The sequence below is a fragment of the Rhinopithecus bieti genome, unplaced genomic scaffold (genome assembly GCF_001698545.2).
Source record: "Rhinopithecus bieti isolate Rb0 unplaced genomic scaffold, ASM169854v2 scaffold_25748, whole genome shotgun sequence".
NCBI classification, from domain to species: domain Eukaryota; kingdom Metazoa; phylum Chordata; class Mammalia; order Primates; family Cercopithecidae; genus Rhinopithecus; species Rhinopithecus bieti.
The window spans coordinates 801,233-825,890 of NW_016811783.1; the positions used below are offsets into that span (position 1 = coordinate 801,233).

Here is a 24,658-nt window from a genome sequence, read left to right on the forward strand (position 1 = left end):
ATTGAAATGCTATTTCTAATTTCTAATTTATTCTTAAGAGCTAATTTGCAAAATGAAATTGTTTGGATGATTGGTTTGCAGTAAACATGGTGTACCAAATTGGTTTCTAAATTTAGAGAAAGGTTGAGTCTCCTCTTAAAATAATCAAGAAATAATAGAAGTATTAATGATAATGAAGCTTCCATAATTAAAAAGTCAAATTCTGAAATAACAAGCAGAAATGAACATTGGCAGGTAGCAGCTACATAATTTATAATTCTTACAAAGTTACTTTGAACTCTTTTTATAGGATAACACAACCTCCAACATGTAGTTTGCTAAATTATAGTATAAGTACTATATGTGCCATAATTAAGTTCCATAATTTGGGGGAATTTAGTACTATTAAATATAACTTAAAGATACAGGAAATATAGTGCATAAAATTCTAAGAATCACAAAAGAAAGGCAAAGTTGTTTTAATAGATGCTATGATTTCTATGTCTGATATTTCAAACATTTTAGAAAGTAGTAATTATTATTATCCATGTAAATGTTTTCAAAGAAAAATACTCTTTACATATAGAATTTGAGGATGAGCTCTATATTTTAAATACAGTAGACTCCATGTCCTTCCTTGGAGGTTTTCGAGGACTAATTTTTGGTAATATCTCTTTGGCATAAAGTGTTCTATGAAGTCCAGCTTCTCGAAGTGCTAACTCGAAGCGAAGTCTAGGGTCAGAAATTATCTGTAGAAATAAAATACAATTTAAATAGCAATTCATTGAACTAAAATAACTTTTAACATTTAGTTTCATGTTTCCCCAAACTAATTTGTTTTTTTCTGGACAGATGACTAGGTGACAGTAAACTTTGTGAATACAGTGACTCTATTTTGGAAGCATCCAAACCTTTTTGACATTATCACTTTTCAGTACTTCAGTGGTTTCCAATGTAGGGTGTATAGAATATTGTGTACTAGATTAGTCAAAATATAATGCCTTAAAATTATTAGAAGATGAAGTAAAAGAAGCTTACTTTCAGTGCTACTATCTATTTATTACTTATTGCTGGCTGGAATTATAAAATACAGATAAGCATTGATTAAAATAAATCTAAGCCACAACCTTGTACATCTGTCTTTAAAAAGCATCTTAACTTCTCCATCATTTGGCAATATGTAAATTAAGTTTAAACACATGGCTACCACTTGAAAAACAAAATCAATAGGACTTTCCTTCCAAGGCTGTGTTTCTATTTCAAACAGAAGTAGAAAATGCCTCCATCAATCTGATTCTAAGTGGGAGTAGACATATGAGTAGTTCAATTTCTGTTTTCATTTATAGCTGATTGGATCTTATTCCTCTTCCCCTCCTCCTATGAATATTAAATGTCAACAGAGACTGTTTGAAATGATAAGAAGGTGGCCACATATGGATTTTACCTAATGAGGCATTTTACATGGATTTGAAGTCCCCCTAGAGGATGCGATAATAAGCTAGTAAAAGCAGCCCCTCCAGGAGCTCTTAGGCGAATTGGGGCAATAAAATTGTAGACAGATAACTACAGATTGTGGCAACATGTGGCAGATGCCCTAAAAGTAGTAAAACATGGGGGAGCATCTCCTGGTGCTAGCAGCATGAGGATGGTCTCAGGTGAAGATGAGCAATTGAACTATCCTTAAAGTCCAACTTAGTCTATAAAGCAGACTGGCGAGGAAGAGAGACCTAATGAGAAAGGAAGACACATACAAACCCAGAGGTGAAATAGGTCAACCTGGGATAAGGGTGGTTTGAGCAGAGCACTGGTTATCATTGAGGAACACTGGAAACAGATGCTTCTCAGACAAGGACTTGAACTTAAAAGGCTTGCATGGCCATGCCGAGTCTAAGGAGCTACTAGGGTATGTTTGTTCCTGGTTTTTGTATAAAAATAATATAATCATTGTAGTTGTATAGGAAGATGGGTCTGATTGTAAGTTCAGAATAAATTAAGGTGGCAGGGAAAGAAGAAACGGAGGCCAAAAGAGTGGTTAGGAATTTACTACAATTGTCTAGACATAAAGTGATAAATGTCTGAATTTGGCTGGTAGCAAGGAAGAGATAATCGTCAGAAACACTATGAAAACAAGAATCAATAGTACTTGGCAGTTGATCAGATACAGGGCTTGGGGCAACAATGAGTATGAAGTCAAGAATAATACAGAGATTTGTGTCTGACAAGCAACAAATATGAGCCTAAGACCCAGGTTTTTCCTCTTCTGTCTCAATGTCTTCTCCCTGGTCTGCTCTCATGTGCTCCAGTGATTCATGTGCAACCTGTATGCCATTGATTCCCAATTACATCCAGGACTCACCTCTCTCTTCAGCTCCACATTGTGAGGCTTAAATTTTTTTTATTATTCAATTTTTGCAGAGCTAGAGCATGAAATGGAGATCTCCTCACTACTGGGACTTCCATCTTCCCAATTCCCTTCCCCACAGGCAGCCCATCAGTTTCTTGTAAATATGTACTAGATACTTTTACTCTAAACATAGTATAAGTAAAACAAATTCTCTCTTTGCCTAAATCTTTTTTTCTTTCTGTATTCTTATATGGTTAATGGCAGCACTATCAGATGATTATAATTTACTGAATTACTACTAGGTGCCTGGAAATATTTTAGGCAGTGGACATTTATTATCTCTAATGCTCACAAGGGCTTTGTAAGTAATTATTTTACAAATGAGGAAAACAAGGCATAAAGATATAAATAGCTTATACAAGTGCACCCAGCCAATAAACTGTGGATGCGGATTTGAATCCAAAACACCAGCGGTTTTTTTTTTTTTTTTTTTTTTTGATACAGTGTCTGGCTTTGTCACCCAGGCTGGAGTACAGTGGTATGATTTCGGCTCACTACAAGCTCCGTCTTCTGGGTTCACGCCATTCTCCTGCCTCAGCCTCCCACGTAGCTGGGACCACAGGCGCCCGCCACCACCCCCGGCTAATTTTTTGTATTTTTAGTAGAGACGGGGTTTCACCGTGTTAGCCAGGATGGTCTCAATCTCCTGACCTCGTGATCCGCCCGCCTTGGCCTCCCAAAGTGCTGGGATTACAGGCATGAGCCACTGTGCCCGGCCAACACCAGCTCTTAATATTACTTGTTGTCTAGCTTGGAATCATCCTTACTTTCTTTGTCCCCTCCCTTTCTCAGCCAGAGCCATTCATGACCCCACCACCACCACTACTTCTATGAAGGCTCTGCCATTTTAAAAGGAACTCACCCCAACCCACGTCCACCCCCACCAATTTTACATTCAGTACACAGAGCTAAAACATAAATCTGATTACAGTTGTGTGTCACATAATGACAAGGATACATTCTGAGAAATGTGTCCTTAGGCAATTTTGTTGTGTGAATGTCATAGCATATACTTACAGAAACTGGGATGGTACAGCCTTTTACACACCTAGGTTGTATGATATAGGCCACTGCTCCTAGGCTACGGCCTGTACAGCATGTTAACTGTGCTCATGACCGTAGGAAGTAGTAACACAATGCTAAGTACTTTTGAATCTAAACACAGAAGAGGAAATGCATTGTGCTGTGATGTTAAGACGCCACTAGGCAATAGAAATTTTTCAGCTCAGTTATAATCTTAAGGGACCACCAACATATATATGGTCCGTCTTTGACCAAAACACTGTTATGGGGCACGTGACTGTATGTAATTTAAAGCTCCAAAGTCTGGCATCTGCATACAGATGCCTTAGTAGCAAGGCCTACTTGTTATTACTGGTCAAATGCCTTAGTAGCAAGACCTACTGTGCTTTTCACTGCCTGAACCTAACCCATGTTTCCAGTCTCCTCTCCCAGCACTTGTCATGTACCCCTTGTCATGTATCTCACACTGAAGACATCCTAGGAAAAGCCTTGCCCCACCCTCTTCCACTTGGTCAAACCCAGAGGTGAAATAGGTCTTCTCAGCATAAGGGTTAGCCCAGCGGCCGGACACTTTGCAGCTTCTGATTTCAATCCTTTCAAGCCTCAGCTATTCTTGCCACTTTGGCAGCCAGGATCTAGAGACACCTCTTAAACCTTGTAATTAATCCTTCTCCCTATGTATCCTCCCCCACAATTTTTGTTGTTGTTGTTGTTGTTATTATTGTAAATCATCTGGAGTGGATTTTGCTTCTGCTTCCAAAAATCTTTGACTAAGATAGGGCTCAGAAGTTTCCTCTCTGACACCTTCTCTGACTTCTCCTGTCAGAGTTAGCCATTCATTCCCTTCTTCTTCCTAGGGCAACCCTTAGACCTTCATTATAGAGTTGATCCCACCCTAGTGGCATTGTTGCTGTACATGCTACTTTCCTTCCCCAGTGGGCTCTTTTGCTCACTTCCTCCAGACAAGATCAGCCTATCTTGCTCAGATGTAGCCCAAGCCCCATACACAGAGCCAGAATATAATATATGTTGCATAAATATTGGTTCAATTAATAAATGAATGAATTATGCCTCTTTAGAGTCCCTAGCAAAGTATGTCACACAAAGTAGAGACATAAGCGGATGAATGGATGGCTTCCTGGTTTTTAAATAATTAAATGATTATTTAGCTTCTCTCCTTAGATTTGTAAAATTGACAACTACTTTCTCTCTTAATTTCAGTGACTGACATATCATCCACCCATCCATCCATCCTTCCATCCATCCATTCATCTGTTCTCCCTCCTACCCTCCATCCATCAATCCATCCATCTAAAAGATCTTTTAAAAATCCTTTCTGTTACAGGCACAGACTAAAATGAACCTTAGGTTTCCAAAATGGTTAAATAAGCTCTTAACACCTTTTCTGTAGAAAATGTTTTATTTTATCATTAGTTCTGATGTATTATCATCTGTTCATTTTCATTTCTGAAAGCTTTCCTCTGCTTTATCAGTATCAGTTGTTTATTTGATATAATTTATATTATGAATTTAAATATAATTCTTAATGTAACAGAGAAACATTTAAACAACAAAATACAATATTAATACAGAACTCTCAAATAAAATTTTATAAAGCATTTTTTTAATTTAAAAAATAAGTTTCAATGACAGATTTATAACATTTTTAGGTAAGCTCTTGTTCTGTGGTAGCCTATTAACTAGTTTGTAATATTAAAAATTATTTAGCAATTATGTACTATCACACCCGTCTCGGCCTCCCAAAGTGCTGGGATTACAGGCTTGAGCCACCGTGCCCAGCCAAACACACACTTCTACAGCCTTTACCATCATCATGGCTTTTTCATCAGTCATGCTAATTTCCATAATTACCTGCTGTTCATTGTATGTATTCAATGTGAAGAGTGGCTTTTGAAGAATAAATTCTTCTTCAATTTCAATGCCCATCCTAGCTTTCGATGCCATTGTATCTGACATCATTCTAACAGGATCAAATTGAGCAACAACAGCAACCTAAAAATAAGAAAGCATGGCTACTTGGAACAAGGTACAAACTAAATATTTCTGGGCAACATTATTTATGTTTAATGCCCATTAAAGTTAGAAATTTTATTAAAGGTAAAGCCTGGGAGAAAAGGGCAGAAAAAAGTATTAATTGGCCAATCCTAGAGATCCACAAAGGAGTTAACACAAGACAATACATATAAGACAAAATATTAAAATGCTATGGCATATAGTTATTTGCTAATGATTGAATAATTATAATTAATTTCAGATAATTTATCTTTCTTATATGAAGTCACAGGAAATCCTCGTATAGAAAACCTTACATATTCAACCAACTTGAAAGTCACAGAAAGTAAAAAAAAAAATCCACTTTTTAACCATTAGCAATTTATGGTTATGGCAACAACCCCATGAAGTTTTCTAGGATGTTTAATCTGATTGACCTGGATCTAGAGCATATAATTCATGGGTCAAGTCAAGTGTGTTGGCATTAGTGAGCAAGGTGGGTGAATTTCCTTTGTAACAGGCAACTAGATTTCTAGGGACTGCTATAAACCATTGTCCTCCTTCTACTGAAAAATTGCAAAGTCATTTCAACCCAAATGCCCTTGTCTTTTATAATTCAAACCTGCATCTTAATGAAAAGAAGTCACTAATTTTGTAAATGATATGCACCATTAGTAACACCTGCCTATTAATTCTGAAAGTCAAGAATTAGCATGAAGAAAGTGGCATTCTTAATGCCATTTAAAGACTGTAATAAAATAACTGAGGGTTGAACATGCTTTAATTATTTTAGGTTTGCTAGCTAAAATAGCTTCCATCACAGTTCTAAATACTGATTATAGATAAGAGAAAACAGCTATTTCCTCTTTCGAAGCATTCACAGATGGAAAGAATTCTAATCACATAGACTCTGTAGTTATAAAAGTTATGTTTTGAACAAGAATGTGTTTAGTAACAGTGACATTAATCTTGTGCCCAGAAGACCATGGTAATATTTGCTAATGGTTGAATAACTAAAATTTTGTAGGATCCAGGATTACCAGGACTTACATTCCTATGCTTTACATTTATCTTTATAATTTTTTTTATCAAAGATGATGATGATATAATAGTTGTATGCATTTACACCACATCTACACCATCTCATTTAGCTAGAGTTTCTTGGTTTGAATCAGTATAACATTTACTAGCTATGTGACTTTGAGGAAGGCACCTAACCTTTGTGTCTGCTCTGTTTCTCTCCTATAAAATGGGGATATTGGCCGGGCGCGGTGGCTCAAGCCTGTAATCCCAGCACTTTGGGAGGCCGAGACGGGCGGATCACGAGGTCAGGAGATCGAGACCATCCTGGCTAACACGGTGAAACCCCGTCTCTACTAAAAAATACAAAAAACTAGCCGGGCGAGGTGGCGGGCGCCTGTAGTCCCAGCTACTCGGGAGGCTGAGGCAGGAGAATGGCATAAACCCGGGAGGCGGAGCTTGCAGTGAGCTGAGATCTGGCCACTGCACTCCAGCCCGGGCGACAGAGCGAGACTCTGTCTCAAAAAAAAAAAGGGGGGGGGATATTAATACTCGCCACATCATAAAGTTGTTATAGAAATTAAAGTAACACCTAACAGCATTTAGAAGAGGGCTTTACACTTAGTCAATAATAAATTTGAACTCACATTATTGCAAATCTGTAAGGCAGATGCTATTATTCCCATTTTTCAGATGAGGAAATAAAGTTTATGGAGGTTAAGTAAATGACCTGTTTCCAGTGCTAGTGAGTACAGAACCAGCTTGTACCAGGTTGGAAAGACACCAGAGGCCAAGTTCTTATCCATGATTCTGTGTTCCCTCCAGCAACATAGGAGGGAACCAACTAGTCCTTTCCTATTAGCTGGGAAACGGTGTCAATGAAGATTTTAGAGATTTTGAGTTGAAACAACCACTTCAAGTTCAAAACTCTGAAAAACTACCAAGTAAAACTATCACATTTCCCAAGTTCTCAAATTCTCACCCTTGCCATCTACCATCCATTTTCATCTACTTTTGCTTACTTTCACTAGGCAAAGTGATGGGAGGCTTTTATTTCTCCACAACATAGATATTTTCTAAAAAGTAATTTTTAACACATTTGTTGACTGTGGAATGTTTCCAAAGGGAGGCTCCTATGCCAAACAAGATTATCTTGCTCGAGCTCCACCAGGTTTTTTGAGGACAGTAAAATTAGTAGACTAGATGTAGAGCCTCACTGTTGTAAATGGATACTATCCAGCTAATAAACTCTAGGTGATATGATATACTTAAATATTGGGAGAGCTTTTTAAAAGGTGATGATAAAGTTCTTTCAATACACTGAGAAACTGGAAATGGTTCAATACAATTTAATTGCTCCTAGGAATGAACAGCATTATCCCAATTTGGAAAAGTTACATTTTATATAGCAGATGCCATGAACTAAGCCCCAGTAAGAATGCTATTAAGAGCACTTAGAAACATTTTTTTTTCAAAACCACCCATGAAAATTTCCAAATGAAAAACACCTGTTTCCTAAGGGCTTCTAGCCGCCTCGCTCTCTCTTTGTCTTCATGAGCTTCTTGAAGGGCCGCTTCCTTTTTCTCCATCAAACGCCTTTCCAATAATTCTTTTCTATATTTAAGCCTTAAAAAATAACACAGAAGGAAGTTGTAGAAGCATCATAATAATATTGGAGATTATACGGAAAATAGCATAGGGGCAGAACACATCTCAGAGGTGACATCGCTGTCACATTTTGTTTTTACTTGTTTTTTAAATTGATTTCTCATGTCCAAACCAATAAAAAACACTTATATAAAATGCATTTCATAGTATTTTTTTTTTTTTTTTTTTGAGACGGAGTCTCACTCTGCTGCCAGGCTTGAGTGCAGAGGCACGATCTTGTCTTACTGCAACCTCTGCCTCCCGGGTTCAAGCGATTCTCCTGCCTCAGCCTCCCGAGTAGGTGGGATTACAGGCGCCTGCCACCACACCTGGCTAACTTTTTGTATTTTTAGTAGAGAGGGGGTTTCACCACATTGGCCAGGATGGTCTCAATCTCCTGACCTCGTGATCTGCCTGCATCGGCCTCCCAAAGTGCTGAGATTACAGGAATTCATAGTAATTCTAATAACAACCAGAGAAATGCAGGAAAATGTGGGAGTAAAATTCAGTTCATCTCATTCCTCACAGAAATCACTTTATTAACTCTCAAAGTACCCGCTGGCTGCCTTGGCTCCGGCTAACCTGCCCTGAGAGGTGACTGGCTCACTTTGAAGTGAGCTATTACCGTGGTCTCCCAATGAGAAGTTTTAGCATACCTTGAGTTGTTAGAAAGTTTACATTACTGATTAAATATACAAATTTTTAGAAGGAAAAGTAAAATAAGCTACTATAATAATGTCTAAATTATTTTACTTACTAGAACTTAAACTTTACATATGTCGTCATCTACATTCTCACTTTCTGAGTAGGTGCATACGTGTGTTAAGCAACTTTTAAAATTGCACTTTGACATCTGTAGATGGCAGCAAAAACATGACTTTCCCTTAGCATTCTATTTCCAACCCCCTTGAAATCATCAGCTATTAAAATATGGCACACTTAAACACCAGCTTAAAGCCCTGTGCACGTTGGCCCTCCTCTGCTGCCTTTTTTGGGCAGCTTCCCTTGCCATCTTCTTGCCCAAGCTATTCTTCTACTGAATTACAGAGATGGAATTCATCCTTTCAAAAGAGTAGGCACCTGGGTTCTCAGAGGAGTATTAGCTCTCCACCTTTGCCTTCCATCATTGACAGTTTAGATTTAGCTTTCTCTGTGGCATCAGTCACAAATGTCCTTTACCCTTAGTGTGCACACCTGCATTTTCCAAGGTGGAGACACCTTCACTAGACCTTTTACATTCTGGATTCTGATATTTACTGCGTGTTCACCGTGCATCAGGTCTTGTGATAAGTGCTTTACATGTTTTAGCTCATTTAGACCTCATAACAATTATATGCTGGGGTGCCATTTTAAGATTCTATTTTATGGATATAAAGAAAGAGAAGCATAGACATGTGATCTTAAGAGATGTACAAATAAGAGCCACTGAGAATTTGGAGAAAGGTGAGATGACCAATCACTGCATTATGGGAGGGGCTGGCGAAACTTAGCAAGAGCTTCATGGAGGAGGCAGTATGTGAGCAGGGTCTTGAGGATTAGGATTCCAGGCAGAGACAGCAAGTGCAGGGTTGGTATCTAGGAGTGGCCCTCACTTGCGATGACCTAGTCATGGAGGCCACGAGAGGGGAAGAGCTCAGGGTGGCAAGAAGAGAACAAGTGAATGATGAGTGACAGAGAAGCCCAGGCAAGCACTGGTGGCTGAGGCTGGTGGCCACAGGGTTCCCTTAGGAAGACATGCTCCTGGGGAGGAACACCCTAGAAACAGGTTGCTCATGAGGCTGTCATCAAAGGAGAGGCACAGGAGAGGAAAGGAGGGAAGCATAAAGTGGATCCTTGTGGAATACAAAACCCAGAATGGGATTTAGAAGGAAAATCCTAATCTCCTTTGATGACCATGAGTGTTCTTGACAAAATCAGGAGTCAATATAGTCAAGACACAAGGATTAAAGAGCCCACAGACCAGAATGCTCCCTTTCACGCCTCCATGTCTTGGAAAGCTCTATTTCTCATTCTCTCCACTTTCACTAAGGCATGACATGACACAACCTCCCTAGTGAGGTTCTACTCAATTTAAGCACTGAGTACAAGCTAAGTGAACTACTGTGAAGGTTCAATTAAAAAATACCCTGGGATTTGACAATTACCATATGCTAATTCTCAGAACTTTGGAAAGTTTCTCTTCCTTTGGGATATATAGGTTGCTTTGTCTGCAACAAAGTTTTTGTCTGCTTTGTGGAAAAGTAATAGTTGTTACAGTCAGGGGAGCTTGACTAGTGAGGAAGAAATTGCAAATGAGAGAAAGGCATTTGTACTTGTGTGGTAGAGAAGGCTGACTCATCGTTTACTCTGAGGCTCATTCATTCATGTAACAGATATTTGTTGAGCACCTGCCACGCATCAAGGGCTGTGTTAGGCGCTGGTGATACAACGTCAACATGGAGACATGCTCCTGTCCTGGAAGAACTGACAATCCAATGTAGATACAATGACCCAGGCAATTATGATACAGGGCAGCTTGTGCTCTGACGGGACAATGGGGCAGAGACCATGGGAAAGACAGCTTTGCCACACTTGGGGCTTTCAGGGCAGTATCTATAATAGGAGGAAGTACTCTGAATTTAAGATACAAAGAAGGAGCAGGAATGCACCAGGAGGGGAGAGAATAGAAAGAATGATTCAGACAAAAAAGTAACATTTGAAGGCCCATAGGTGAGAGTGAGCAGGTATGTTTGAAGAACTAAAAGAAATTCAGAATAACAAAAAATGAACAAAATAAAGTGCTGAGGACCAAGAATTGAAGCTAGAGAAGCAAGAGGGTCTGGACTGTGAGGGCTTTGAAAGCATGAGGGCTTTTTATCAGGGAGAAATATCTGCTGTGATATGGAGGATGGGTTGTCGGGAGGCAAGACTAGAGATGAGCAATCCAGATGGGAGTGGAAGGCTTCCTGATCTAGGATGGGGGAAGAGTACTCATAGGAGGTTGGGAAAAGATAGGGATTTAAAGGACATGTAGAAAATAAAAATCAATAGAAAGTTTTCATTTATTTTATGGGAGAGGCAAAGAGATAGAGGAAGTTTTCTGTCTTACACAGTGAACAGTGGTGTTCCTCCCTAAGACTGGGAACTTACGTTAGAAACAGGGAAGTGAAGGAATTAAGTTCAGTTTGAACACAGACCGGTCTTCACAAGATCTGGGCTGGAGAAATACATGGGGAGTCTTTACCAGTAGAACGGAATTGAAGCCACAAGGCAGATGCCATCATCTAAAAAGAGTGTAGAGTAAGAAGAGAGGTAGGCCTGGGATTGATTCCTAAGGAAACAACACTTAGGAAAGGGACAGAAGGCAAGGAAATCATTTAGGGAAATGAGGAGGATAAGTGGTCTAAGACATTAGGGAAAATGGGGTCAACAACATCAAATGCTATAGAAAGATCAATTCTAGTGCAAAATAATTATTGGGTTAAACAACAGGGAGTCATTGTTGACCTTGGCAAGAACATCCCACAGAGGTGGATGAGGTAAGGTGAGGCAGTAAGAGAGGGTGTGGAGATAAGCAAGTCCTGCAGCAACACTGATGCTAATGGAGAGGGGAGAGACAAGGGGGAGATGGAGGGTGCACAGAGCCGACCACAGTTGCATTGGCTCCAAAGTGATGATCAAGGTTACTCTGACTGCCTCAAGGATTGGCCATGAAAAAATTTCAGGACTTAGGAGACACACTCAATTTCTTCATTTTTACAGATGCTATAGTTTAAACTCAAATAATACTTCACTTTAAAAAGGAGAAACTCTTGGTGCTTCTTTCTTCTACTCTTGATAGAAAATTTTCTTTGCCTAAAGAGAAGTGATGCAGAAAAACTCCTGGGAGGAAGCCAAATACATATTCATGGGGAAAGAAAATAGCAACACAGTAAAGTCAATCATTTGGAAAATTTTCCACATAAATACTTTTAGCCATTTGAGGTAGCAGATTTTCTCCAAATTAAACTGTTGCTATGAAAGTCAATGTCAGGAAGTGGCTAAACTCAATAGTTTTTAAGTTGTGCACTGAATTCCCAAACAGAAACCTTTTTGGGTTCATTTCTCAGTCTATTATATGCTCCCTGAGTCTACAAAGGTTGAAAGTGCTGCAAAAGAGGCATTTTCAACTTCTCTTGGGGGAGGAGAAGCATCATATTGTTCAAAAGTAACAGCTGCTGCAGAATCGGGCACAGCACTAACAATAATCTGGAAAGGATTTTATTTAAGCCTCCAGGCCTGAGTGTAGTTGAAGGGACAGTATGCTTTCATGTAGAAATGGAGAATTTATGTGTCATTTATGAGACTTTTTAATGTGTGCACTGCACTCTAAGAAATAAGTATACAAATGCAAGTGTTTGGAAACACCTTGATCTGTAGTAACAGCTTCCCTGAAACTTCAGTAAGAACCGGGCAAAATAATAAGTACTAAATCTTGACCTCCCTTTTATCTGGAGTTGCAGCTAACTTTCCTCTCAAAAGACGCTACAGCCACCAAGGGGGAAAAAGACTTCTGACAAATGGTCAATAGTGGCAAGTTCTACAATTTAAAACAAACAAACGAAAAACTTAAGCAATAAAATGGAGCATAAAGACATATCTTTTTTTTTTTTTTTTTTTTTTTGAGACAGTCTCGCTCTGTCGCCCAGGCTGGAGTGCAGTGGCCGGATCTCAGCTCACTGCAAGCTCCGCCTCTCCAGTTTACGCCATTCTCTTGCCTCAGCCTCCCGAGTAGCTGGGACTACAGGCACCCGCCACCTTGCCCGGCTAGTTTTTTGTATTTTTTTTTTTTTAGTAGAGACGGGGTTTCACCGTGTTAGCCAGGATGGTCTCGATCTCCTGACCTCCTGATCCGCCCGTCTCGGCCTCCCAAAGTGCTGGGATTACAGGCTTGAGCCACCGTGCCCGGCCAAAGACGTATCTTAATTAGAGTCTCTAACTAGTATGGAACTCCCCCCACCACCTAACATTTCAGGCAAGTAATTTGCCCTACTGAATTAAAGGCAGTTTATAAACAAACTTGCTACTTAGTTTTTAAGTCATGTGGCTTAGTCAATATGGAACAAGAAATCTTTAAACAGGCACATGCCGGAGGTGCTACTATCAGGTGTTTCAGCGGCAGCATCATGGGGAACCTCTTTCTGCCTGTTGGGAAATTCATTTTTGGCTCGGATTTTACTCAGGAGGTTGTTCTTCCCACCAGGCAAAGGGGACCCCTCCATTAACCACAGGGCACCCCAACAAGTGCAGATCAAAGCAGGCAGGCCAGGTGCTGACATGTTTCAAGTGGAGGGAGAAGTCTGCCCAGAGAAAAGAATGGAAATTGCACAGGCAGACATTCACACTGAAAGGCATCACCCCTCTAACCACACGGGCTGGGAGTCTCCACTCAGTGGGGCTTCTGGCTAGGGACATAAGCAAAGACTAATTTCTGCAAACAGGAATGTGAATCCTGACACAAGACAGTGACATCCTGGTACAGATTGGCATGAGGCAAGAACAAAGAAAACTCACAGGGTCTCTGCAGAACCAGAAAAGATGAACCCATGCCAGCCCCAAACATAGACCATTGTTCCAGCTCAGAGAACTTCCTGGTTCCTTTGTGAAGCTATTGGAACCCTATCTTTTAATTGATTAATTAGTTAAATTAGTCAACATAGAGTTACTTAAGCACCTACTACGTGCCAAGCACTTTTCTAGGTGCTCAGGTTATAATAGTGGGGGGAAATAAAACAGAGGAAAAAAGTCTCTGCTCTGTTGAGTTTTACATAATTTGTGGTCTGTTATGTATAAGCATGCCTAAATGAACACTGTAGCAAAACAAAATTGTTCTTAATAAATTGTTTTTGAATTTATTCACAAATTTCCAAATTAGAGAGCCCCTTCTCAGATTGCTACAGAATCATGGTTCTCAATCACTGAAACTTGTAAAATGACCTGCAATGTCAAGGCTTCACTCCAGAATAATTACATTGGAATCTAGTAGTCAGGCCCAAGTACTGTATTTTGTTGAAAGTTCCACTAGATGATTCTAATGAGCAGCCTGGGATGAGAACCAATGCTACATAGCCTGGTGATTCTCAAACGAGCGTACATCGGAATCACCTGTGTGGCTGGTTAACCCTCAGACTTCTGGGCCAGCTCCAAAGTTTCTGATTCAATAGTTGTGAAGTGGAGCCCCCAAATCTACATTTCTGACAAGTTTCCAGGTGATGCTGATTGTGCTGGTCTGGGGACCACACTTTGAGAACTACAGCATAGATAAATATACAGATTAAAAGGACTCTACCTGACTATTGTTATCAAGACAAAATCAGATACAAATTATTACCTAGACAAGGCTTATTTCTGTTTGCCTGTGCTAAACATTGCAGTTATATGCCTCAGGACTGTTCTAAACTAGAAATTCTTGCTTGGTACTATTGACATTCCAGAGCAGGACCTTTCAACTCCGTTCTTTCCCAGCCCCTATGGCCCTGACACACATGGATGACAGATTCTTTCAGAGACCAGAGCCTTCTCAGGCTTGGATAAATGCTGGTGATGGGCAGTTGCAACAATGGCTATTACTGAACCTGTCTTTCCCTCTGATGGACAAAACACTGGTGTATCCTGATGACAGATGAAAACCCTGGGCTACTGGCCAATATTTAAAGAGTCTATTCAGTAAAATCAAAGGAAGAGGAAATAACTCGAAGGCATCTCAGCCTTGAAAAAGAGGCATGAACCACTTTCTTTGAGAATCATTTTGACAGCTCCAAGGGTTGGATACTTTATCACAATGGAAGCAAAAACCTATAAATAAGAGTACATTTTCCTGTTGATTTTAATCAGTTCTAAGCCTGCTGTTTGAGTTCAGGTGAGCTGGACGTGAGAGATACAAACAAGGACTTCAATCTGGGAGTTCAATGTTGACAGCAGGACAAGCTGTGAAGAGAGAGACATTGGAAGAATGTTGCAAATATCATATTAGCCCGTTCCCCAAACTAACCCAAAAAACTATTTCTGCTACAACTTATTTCTTCTTCTTTTTTTGAACCATTCCTAACCCTTTCTACCTGACTTTCTGTAATCTTTTTATATCTTTACATATCTTCAACATTTTCCTCAACTACTCCTTTCCAATAACATTCCAAATGGGGCTCATTATTTGTAGAGAATTTTAAAATAATAAACTGACAAAAATCTTTTTTAAAAAAATCACCATGCCCCAATAGTCTAAATAACGTTAGTGATAAAATATTTCCTCCACTGGAACACTCAGCCCCACCTGACCCCATTCTCAGTCACTGCTTTCAGTGATTTGCCTTAATTGAAAACCAGTGCTTCCCAGGTGCCACTACTTTTATTGCAACCTCTTAAAATAGAAGGTACCTGCAGAGAGGAGGCTGAGTTTTTCTGGCTCCTCAGTGACAATTCCAGAAAGTTTTACACATTGACTTTGGGATGATACCATCCTATCTGTACTATGGTTCTTGGAATTAACTACTGTCTGGCTGAGTCAGTGTCCAATATTTATTCAACTCTGCCCACACAATCTCTTGATATCCAGCACCATTAACTCCATCCCTACTTTAACAATCTTTTCCTTAGACTGAACTTGGAGTTGTCATCACCTAGAACCGTTCCCCTGCCAAAACCTTAAACTGGGGAATCCCGTTATATGATTCCAAGGTCTCCAAGGTCTGGGGTCATGGCATAGACTTAGAAAGGCTGTATGCTGCACAAGTCTAGGAAGTGTCATTCACATGGATTGCCTGTCACCCTCCTTCTGACACTGTCACTCATTTAACCTTACTCAGTCTGTGACTTGAGCTTAGCAAGATTTCCATTGTTCAACGATATTTATTAACTTAATAACCAACCACCTTCCATGGTTATTTTTCCTCTGCATATAAACTTATTCAAATGGGGTAGAGGGATGTACCTCTCAACTCTGGCTCCCTTTTCAGATACCATCTTTTTTCTTTCATTACTTTTACTGCAAAATTTCTTAAGTGAGGAAGCCATACTTTCCATCTCCAGCTCTTCACTTCTCATTTATTAACTTCATTGAACAATGGACATCTTGCTAGGTACCAGGTTAGGCCTTCCCTCTTGAAATTTTCTTTCTAGTTTTTGCCTTTTCGCCCAGGCTACAAGAACCAATCAAGCTTTGTCTCATTCTCTCCCCAGCTTTGGAGCCCTGGGTCTATCTCTTCAAAGGCATTGTCAACAGTATCCTTTAATTATCTTGCTTTTTTTTCCTCATCTACCCTGCCAATATCCAGCTCTAATTCTTTGTTGAAATTATTATACTCTAATGAAGTTGAACCATAACTGGACATTCAACACTACTCCAGAATTATTTATTTTCTCCCCAGCTGCTTGATGTTCTTCTTGAATTTCTACATCATGGCTAACTCTCCCTCTTAGTAGAGAACCTCACCTGCTCCACTGAAAAGAGCATTCATTTCCTCAACATGCTTTGCCCACTTCCAACCTTGTCAAAACTCAACTTCATTCATCCTTTCCTCCTTAAATCTGGGCTCTTAATCATATAAACCTAGTTGCTGCTAGGATCTTGCTCCAGAAGTAAACTTCTTTCTTTCTTAATTCTTCAGCCTCTCTCTCTCTCTAACCAACCACCTTCCATGGTTCTTTTTCCTTTACGTATAAATGTATTCAAATGGGGTGGAGGGATGTATCTCTCAACTCTGGCTCCTTTTCAGGTACCACCTTTTTTCTTTCATTCCTTTTACTGCAAAATTTTTTAACTGAGGAAGTCATACTTTCTGCCTCCAGCTCTTCACTTCTCATTTAGTCCGAACAATCCTGCAGTCTGGCCTCTGTCCACTCCACTCTATGGAAACCACTTTCCTCAATAACACCAGTGACTCAAAATTGCAAAAATCAGAGCTGTCTTTCAGAGCTCCTTCAATGTGACCTGTCTACAATGACTGGTACTGATGATACCTTCTTCTTGGAATATGCTTCCTATCTCTTGCACTGCTTTCTCTCCATTCCTTTTACCAGCTTCTCCTCATCTGTCTACCCAAAGTTCCAACATGAATCCTCTTCTTTTCTCAATTTGAAAACTAATTCTGAGAAATCTGACTCCAACTACAATCAGTGCACAAATATTTGTAGCCTCCACCTCCCTCAAAGTCCCAGATCCTTTGAGCTTTTATTTGTTCTTTATGTACGTTCAGGGTTACCCTCAAACAAATTTCTCAAGTGTAACTATATTACATTGCTGGTTAAATGAAGAACTGCTGCTTTAAGGGCATCTGAGTTGGGTATAAGGTTGACATCTTCTTGTGCAAAGTTAGGAACGAACCTGATGACACATCTAAATAGAAAGACAGATGGCCTCATTACATGCTATTAGGGATGAGCCACTATGGTACCCTGGGTACCATGGACAGAGCTAAGATTATGTCTGGTCAATTACTTGGGGTTCACTCCAATCCAAAAGCAGACAATCAAGCTCCCAATGTTTAATGTCTTATAACATGGCTGCAACAATTTTAGCCTGAAATATTTATAGAGGAGTTGGTTATTTCAGCTACTTAAAAACCTAAGGAAAGCACTCATAAAATATGTAACTTTGAGCAATAGAACTTCCTGGGGCCGAGAAAATCATGTATATGCTTAAACAACTGATTGCGGTGACTCCACATTTGCGATTATTAGCTATAAACCACTTTATATAACCTAAAAATAATGACTTTGATATTAGAATAGTTTTTTAATATGTGTCTTCTTTCTAGCAGTAATTAGATACCAGAGCCAACTGCCTATTATGGACACATCTAGATTTTAATCATTAAATCAGTACTGGGAAAACTGGCTAACTATATGCAGAAGAAAAAAACGGGACCCCTACCTCTCACCATATATAAAAATTAACTCAAGATGGATTAAAAGCTTAAGAATAAGAAATCAAGCTATAAAAATCACAGAAGAAAATCTAGGAAATAATCTTCTATACATTGGCCTAGGCAAAGCATTTATGACTAAGTCTTCTAAAATGCAACAAAATAAAATTGACAAGTAGGACCTAATTAAACTAAAGAGCTTCTGTGCAGCAAAAGAAACTCTCAACAGATTGAACAGACAACATACAGAATGGGAGAAAATATTTGCAAACCAAGTATCTGACAAGGGACTAATATCCAGAATCTATAAGGAACTTAAGTCAACAAGAAAAAGAAACAACCCCATTAAAAAGTAGGCAAAGGACATCAACAGACACTTCTCAAAAGAAGACATAGAAGAGGCCAAGAAACATCACTAATCACCAGAGAGAAGCAAAACAAAACCACAGTGAGATACCAGCTCACACAGGTCAGAGTGGCTATAATTAAAAAGTATAAAACAAAAATAACAGATATTGACAAGGCTGCAGAGAAAGGGAACACTTATACATTGTTGGTAGGAATGTAAACTAGTTCAGCCACTGTGGAAAGTAGTTTGGAGATTTCTCAAATCTCAAATCTCCAACTGAAAAAAAAAAAAAAAGAATTATCATCTGACCCAGGAATCCCACTACTGGGAATTTATTACCCCTCAAAAAAATAAATAAATCATTCTTCCAAAAAGACAGCTGCACTCACGTGTTTACAATAGCAAAGACATGGAATCAACCCAGGTGCCCATCAATGGTGGACTGGAAAAAGAAAATATGGTACATAACCTCCACGTAATTACCTTGCAGCTGTACAAAAGTATGAAACCGTATCTTTTGTAGCAACATGGATGCAGCTAGAGGTCATTATCCTAAGTGAATTTAATGCAGAAACAGAAAACCAAATACCACATGTTCTCACTTATAAGTGGGAGCTAAACATTGAGTACACATGGACACAAAGATGGGAACAATAAACACTGAGGATCCCAAAATGGGGGAGGGAGGGAGAGGGGCAATGGTTGGAAAACTACCTATTGAGTACTATATTCACTCCTTGGGCAATAGGATCATTAGAAGGCCAAACCTCAGCATCACACAATATACTCATGGAACAAATCTACACAAGTACTCTCTGAATCTAAAATAAAATAAAATTAAGAAAAATATGTAAACCACAATGTGGTAGACAGCTTTTCCTTTTTTAATCCCTCTAGCATTAACTTAGTAACTCCAACCCCCTTCTTTTGCAGAACTGCCCATTCTTGTTCTATGTAGGTCTGTTGAGGGCTCCATTCTGAGAACCACCCACCTCTTCTTGGTATTAGGATTTACATATGTTCAGATATGGTTAATGATAGTACATTACAAGTATGACCACAGGGATTGGCCCTGAGTGAACACACGGCTTCAGCTTAGCCCGTTCGACTCTCTTCCTGGGATTTATATACGGATACTGAAGAAAAGCCTTCTCTTCTCTCTGAGGTCACTAAGCTAGAATGATATAATCAAGCCTGGAGCTGCTTACAGCCATGCCTCCTCTTCTTCCCACCTGCAGCCAGGCCCATAGAGGAAGTTCATATCAATGCAGAGACAGGTACTGAGTAAAGAGTTAGAAAGAGAATGAGAGGAATCTGAAGATACCATTGGAGTCACTGAGGCAAGACTCATGCCCTGGATTCCCATTCTTGTAAATCAATTCATTCCCTTTTCTGCCTAAGCTAGTTTGAGTTAGGTTTTGTCAGCTGCTTCTGAAGATCCCTGACTAGTAGACATATCTTCTATGTGTAAGGAAATCTGTGTCTTTTTGTCCTCTATAACAAGAGGGCATGTATCTAGCTGTTCCAAAGGGTAATCAGCTCTTTTCCCAAATTGATGGTCCATGGAATGTTAATTTCCCACAGGATGTTAACATGTATACCATAAAAATGTGTTCAAGTAAGTTTGGGAAATACTAAGATAAACAAAGTAAAATAAATTTATTTATGGCAGGAGCTTTCAGAATATTTATAATAATATGGTGGAGCGCATTATGAATCTCTAAACGGAGGACTTGTGCTTATTGCTCAGTTATCTGATAACAGAAACCTTTTTCAATAGACCCAGTTTGGGAAATAACACTTGCCTTTCCATAAGCAAAGCAGGAATGGCCAATAAACAAACTGAACGGCATAGACACATAGACACTTCCTGCTTTGTATTAGAGTTTTTGTTTTCATGTCTTGTCTACTAGACTGTGCACTTCCTGAGTCTAGTGGCTATGACTCAATCTCCTGTGTATCCCAAAGAATTAGCAGAGTGCCTAAAACACTGAAGATATGCACCAATAAATGAAAGAAACATCGAATAAATTAATGAAATTAAAAAGTGATGGAAAGCATTCCATTGAATATCCCAAGCTGTAGGTAAATAACGGGACACAGGAGTGGGCAAAATAAAAATTTAAGAATAAATTAAATATACATTATTCCTTTAAGCCTGTCTAATTAGTCAGTGAGTATGTCTTTGTAAGATATTTGATCATTTGAGAAGTTGGAAGAGAAGCTGAATTACTGGAGAACAAATCTAGTCTCTAGTTCCTTTTGAGAATAAGGAGCCAGGAATGCTAAAAGCCAAACTCAGGCATGACATCCACGACCATGACACAGACTTGCTAGGATCATGATTTTGGAGGGACAGCACAGGCAGAACTAATGTTGGCTTTCAGAAATTATTTATCATGAACTGAAATTTAAAAGGCCACCCAGGCACATCAGCATTTATTTGCCCAATTGCCTCCATACATTTATTTATTCAGCACATTTATACAAAGTGTCATATATGTAAATGTGTAACAATCATATTTCTGCAAAACAAACCAAAAACCCAGAGCAATGAGAAACACCTATCAAGTAGACAAAGGCAGAGCTTACATCTGGATTTTGAATACTTACAGGCACCTGTCACTTGCCATCATATGAACTCACTAACAAGACATCTGCCATTTAATACTAATTGGGTAGTTTGCACAGTGACTCTTGAACTCACAAATGGTTTATGGTAGATATAGTATAACTCCACAATTAATATGTATTGCATTTTAACAATCTTTAAGAGGCTATATAATCATTTTAACAGTTGTGTAAGAAGGGAACTCTTGTTGAGGGTTTACCTCATAATATTGGAACTTTTCTTTAAATTCTTATGCCAATTTTGTTTGTAAAGGAAAAGATGCCTTTAAAAGTAAGAAAATGATCAGCATGGGTGATTACTTTTATTGGAGAGGTTTTTTTCAGCTGAAAAATTATCATAAGACACATATAATTTCTGATGCCCAAAATTTTCATAAATGTGTTTTCAGAATCACAAATACTGCAAGAGGCATTGCTTTAGTATTGAGCTTTTAGAAAACATGCTAATAAAATATACCACTGTGTTATCAAATATTTCATACAGTTCTATCTATTTTTAACTTCAGCTACTTATTGTGAGAACTGATTTTAATTGGTCCTCGTTTTTCCAGAGATAGACATCTGTATGATTGTGATGATGGGACTGGGTTCCCTTCTTTAGCAGCACTGCTGAACCGAGAGGACACTGAGACCACAAAAGAAACCACAGTCTTCTCCCTCAAACAAATGATTTAAGTAAATACGATTAATAAAACATGGCTTCTCTAATGCTGTTTGAAAAAATCCCCATTACATTCTCTTTCTTCCTTCCCAGATCTCTCAGAACTTCTGTAGAAAGCAAACATCAAAAGAACCAAAGATTTTTGTAGCGATTCAGCCGCCCACAGCAAAGAAGTAAACCCTGATTTTCTTTCAGCCTAGGAAATGATCAGCGAAGAGGCTTCACAAACAGCCTCTAACATTTGAGGTTAAAAAAGAAAGTCAGTGGAGCAGAACAGTTACTTTCACAAACACCTTCCGGGTTTTTTCTTCCATTTTTTAAGTAACCCTTCTAATCCCCCCAGTAAAATATTTTCATTAGTTTAAGTTTTTGGCTAGGCATTTTAAACATGCTTTAAAAAAATGATAAAATATATTTATGTATTGGGCGTGACTTTTTCTAGTGCTTTTTCCCCTTGGCGCTCTCAAATGCTGATTTCCTCTGGCTATAGAGTTTCAACTAGCTTCTTTGGTGACTCTGCCAAGTCACACCTACCTTAGCAGTTTCCTTTTTGTCTCAGAATTCAGCTTTTGGAATTGAGCTCCGGAATCACTGTTCCTTTTTTTCTTTGGAGACAGACAACTCTACAAAGCAGTTCACCCTAGAATCCCACCAAGCGAACCCTGGTGTTTGGATTTGGGGAGGAAAGCCCATCTCCAGTGCCTACTTGGGGAACTCTGTTACTTACACTGCAGTTTTTTTCAGGTGAGATGCTAAAGCCTATGTTGAAGAAAGGCAAAGAGAGAGATGTGTGGCTTTTTCCAACACTCAGACAATAAAGTCAAAAATAGTACAATTAATAGGGAACCAACTTTACTAGAAAAGATAAAGCAATAAACTGGACAGAGATTCAGATGAATTTACAAACAACACATAGATCACTGATAGCCCCCTCTTTTAAAGGAAACATGTATATATCCTCTCACTAGCTTTATTCAAGTATGGACAGAAATAAACCTCAAGAAACCTTGTCTTTTCTTTTCCTACATTAAGCTAGAGATGTCCATATGGGTCTCTCTTTGGATAGCTCTCTCAAAGGAAACAGAAATTCCTAGAGGAGGGTCGTGGGCCAGAGAATAAAACAGGCTTCCAACAACTCACGATTTGTAAACTTTAGTCGGATGTCTGGATTATAATTAAATCAAAACTTGGAAGGCATCTGGGGAAGGGTAGACAGGCTGAATGAGAAGTAGGACAGGGTTTACTAAGCAAATCATGGTGTAGGAAAAACAGCTAACTTTTATGAAATTTTATTTTATAAAGATTACAATGGCCAAGGGTTGGCCATCTAGACACAGCTAACAAAGGACACAAGAAGGGGTTGTGTCTCTTTGTTCACATTCTACATAGAAAGTAAAGCAGCAGCAGGAGAGGCTCCTTAGGAAAAAGAGCTCTCTCCCTTCATGAGAACTTCACAGTAATAGAGGTCAGGAAATAAACAGACCTGGCTCTCTCATGGGGCCTAACCATGACCCCAAACAGTCAACCCAAGGGAAAATTCCGCTTAGTCCAAGTTAAGCTGACAAAAGGGGTATCAATATTGCCCATTAAAGATAGGTTTATTTGCTCTGACCTAAGCTGCTTGGCAATCCCATGGTCTAAATAGAAAAAAACGGCTATTTTATTTTCTCTAAAAGCAATAAGCTTATGTCCAAAAGATTATAATTTCTTAGAGATATTGCCAACCCTGTCAATATATGAAAGGCAACTCACATTTTCTCTCCAAATGACTCTACATTTTAATCTTTATTATCCTTTCCCAGATGTCACAACTCCTCTCTGCCAGATTCTCTATTATTTCAAGAGACAAGAATATTCCTTAAGGCCTCCTTTTGAATATACATCTTTCTGATATCATGACTCTGGTTTCCCTGAAGACTGTCACATCAACAAACCTATCTTGTGCCTGGATTCTAGGCTTTGAAAATAATTGTATCAGTTTAGCCAGGCACAATCAACATTTCTCTCTTACATGCTTTCTTCAATTCAAGCAGAATGTTTTGTTTGCACCGCCCCAATTCTATGCATAAAAGTGTTGATGCAGAAGTTGGCATAATTGTGAACAGAGACAAACCTTTCTGCAAATAAGACAACTGTCACTCATGGACCACAGAAGGTCCTATTCTGAGACTGGTCTAACATAACATCAGCTATGGAAGTCCTAGGAGGGTATGGCTTGTGGAGTAATACCCTGATTAGTGTGCACTGAAAGCTCACAGTATTTTTTTTAAGCATCAAAAAGCCTTGCTCCTCTAGAAACATTTAGCGCATTCGAGCCCACACACGCTCAGATAGTAATGATAATCCTTTCTTTGTTTGTGGGATTTGGAAGAGCTACAAAGAATAAAAAAAGCCACAATATTTTGACAAAGTGATGCGTTCTTCTCTAGGTGTAGTTGATGGAAACTTTTGGACTTTCCCTGTTCAACTGATAAAATTGCAATTATAATTGCAAGAACATTGGAGTATATAAGATTTTATAGGCATACAACAGATAAAGACACATGCTTATTAGGTATATATGAAGTACCTTATATTTTTTAAATCATCCATTTGCATAAAAATGTACAGTTTTAAAAGTATTCTCTGATACATTATCATGACATTTAGTATAAAAATAATTTATTACTCAACTAATATTTAAACAGCATCATTGATTTTCTCCACTTCTGATTAAATGAGAAAGGGTGTTGGCAATTTTTTAAAAATTTAATAAAAATTTCTACTCACCTGTTTCCAAGCAAGATTTGAACTGATATTTAGTATTAAACACAGGTAAAACAACAACATTAAAAATCAAAGACAAGACAAGGTAAAAGGAGTAGATATTTCCAAGCAATTGTAACAAGTTAATTGTCACAGTTGGGCCATGAATTTGCCTCCACAGGTGTCAGCATTTGCTCACCAGATGGAACTACTGAAACTCTGCGCCTGTTTAACAGGGTGTTTCTAGACCTCTCTCACCAGCAGGGGCCCTGGATTAATTATACTGCTTTATTTCTCAGAAAGTGGTG

At 38.9% G+C, this 24,658-nt stretch overlaps 1 protein-coding gene across 2 annotated transcripts in view; it reads right to left on the minus strand.

Annotated features, from left to right (window-relative positions):
- Positions 1 to 271: 271 nt before the first annotated feature.
- Positions 272 to 24,658, minus strand: part of CCDC148 (coiled-coil domain containing 148) — a 197,359-nt gene continuing 172,972 nt past the window's right edge. Inside the window, exons 12-14 of one of the 2 annotated variants that reach the window (XM_017895089.1) lie at positions 7,948 to 8,065; positions 5,279 to 5,419; positions 272 to 728 (exon numbers count right to left, since the gene is read on the minus strand). In XM_017895089.1, the coding sequence (XP_017750578.1) occupies positions 582 to 728; positions 5,279 to 5,419; positions 7,948 to 8,065 (406 nt within the window). In that variant the 3' untranslated portion in view covers positions 272 to 581. The remainder of the gene's footprint in view (positions 729 to 5,278; positions 5,420 to 7,947; positions 8,066 to 24,658) is intronic. The other variant, XM_017895088.1, reaches the window with a different exon arrangement.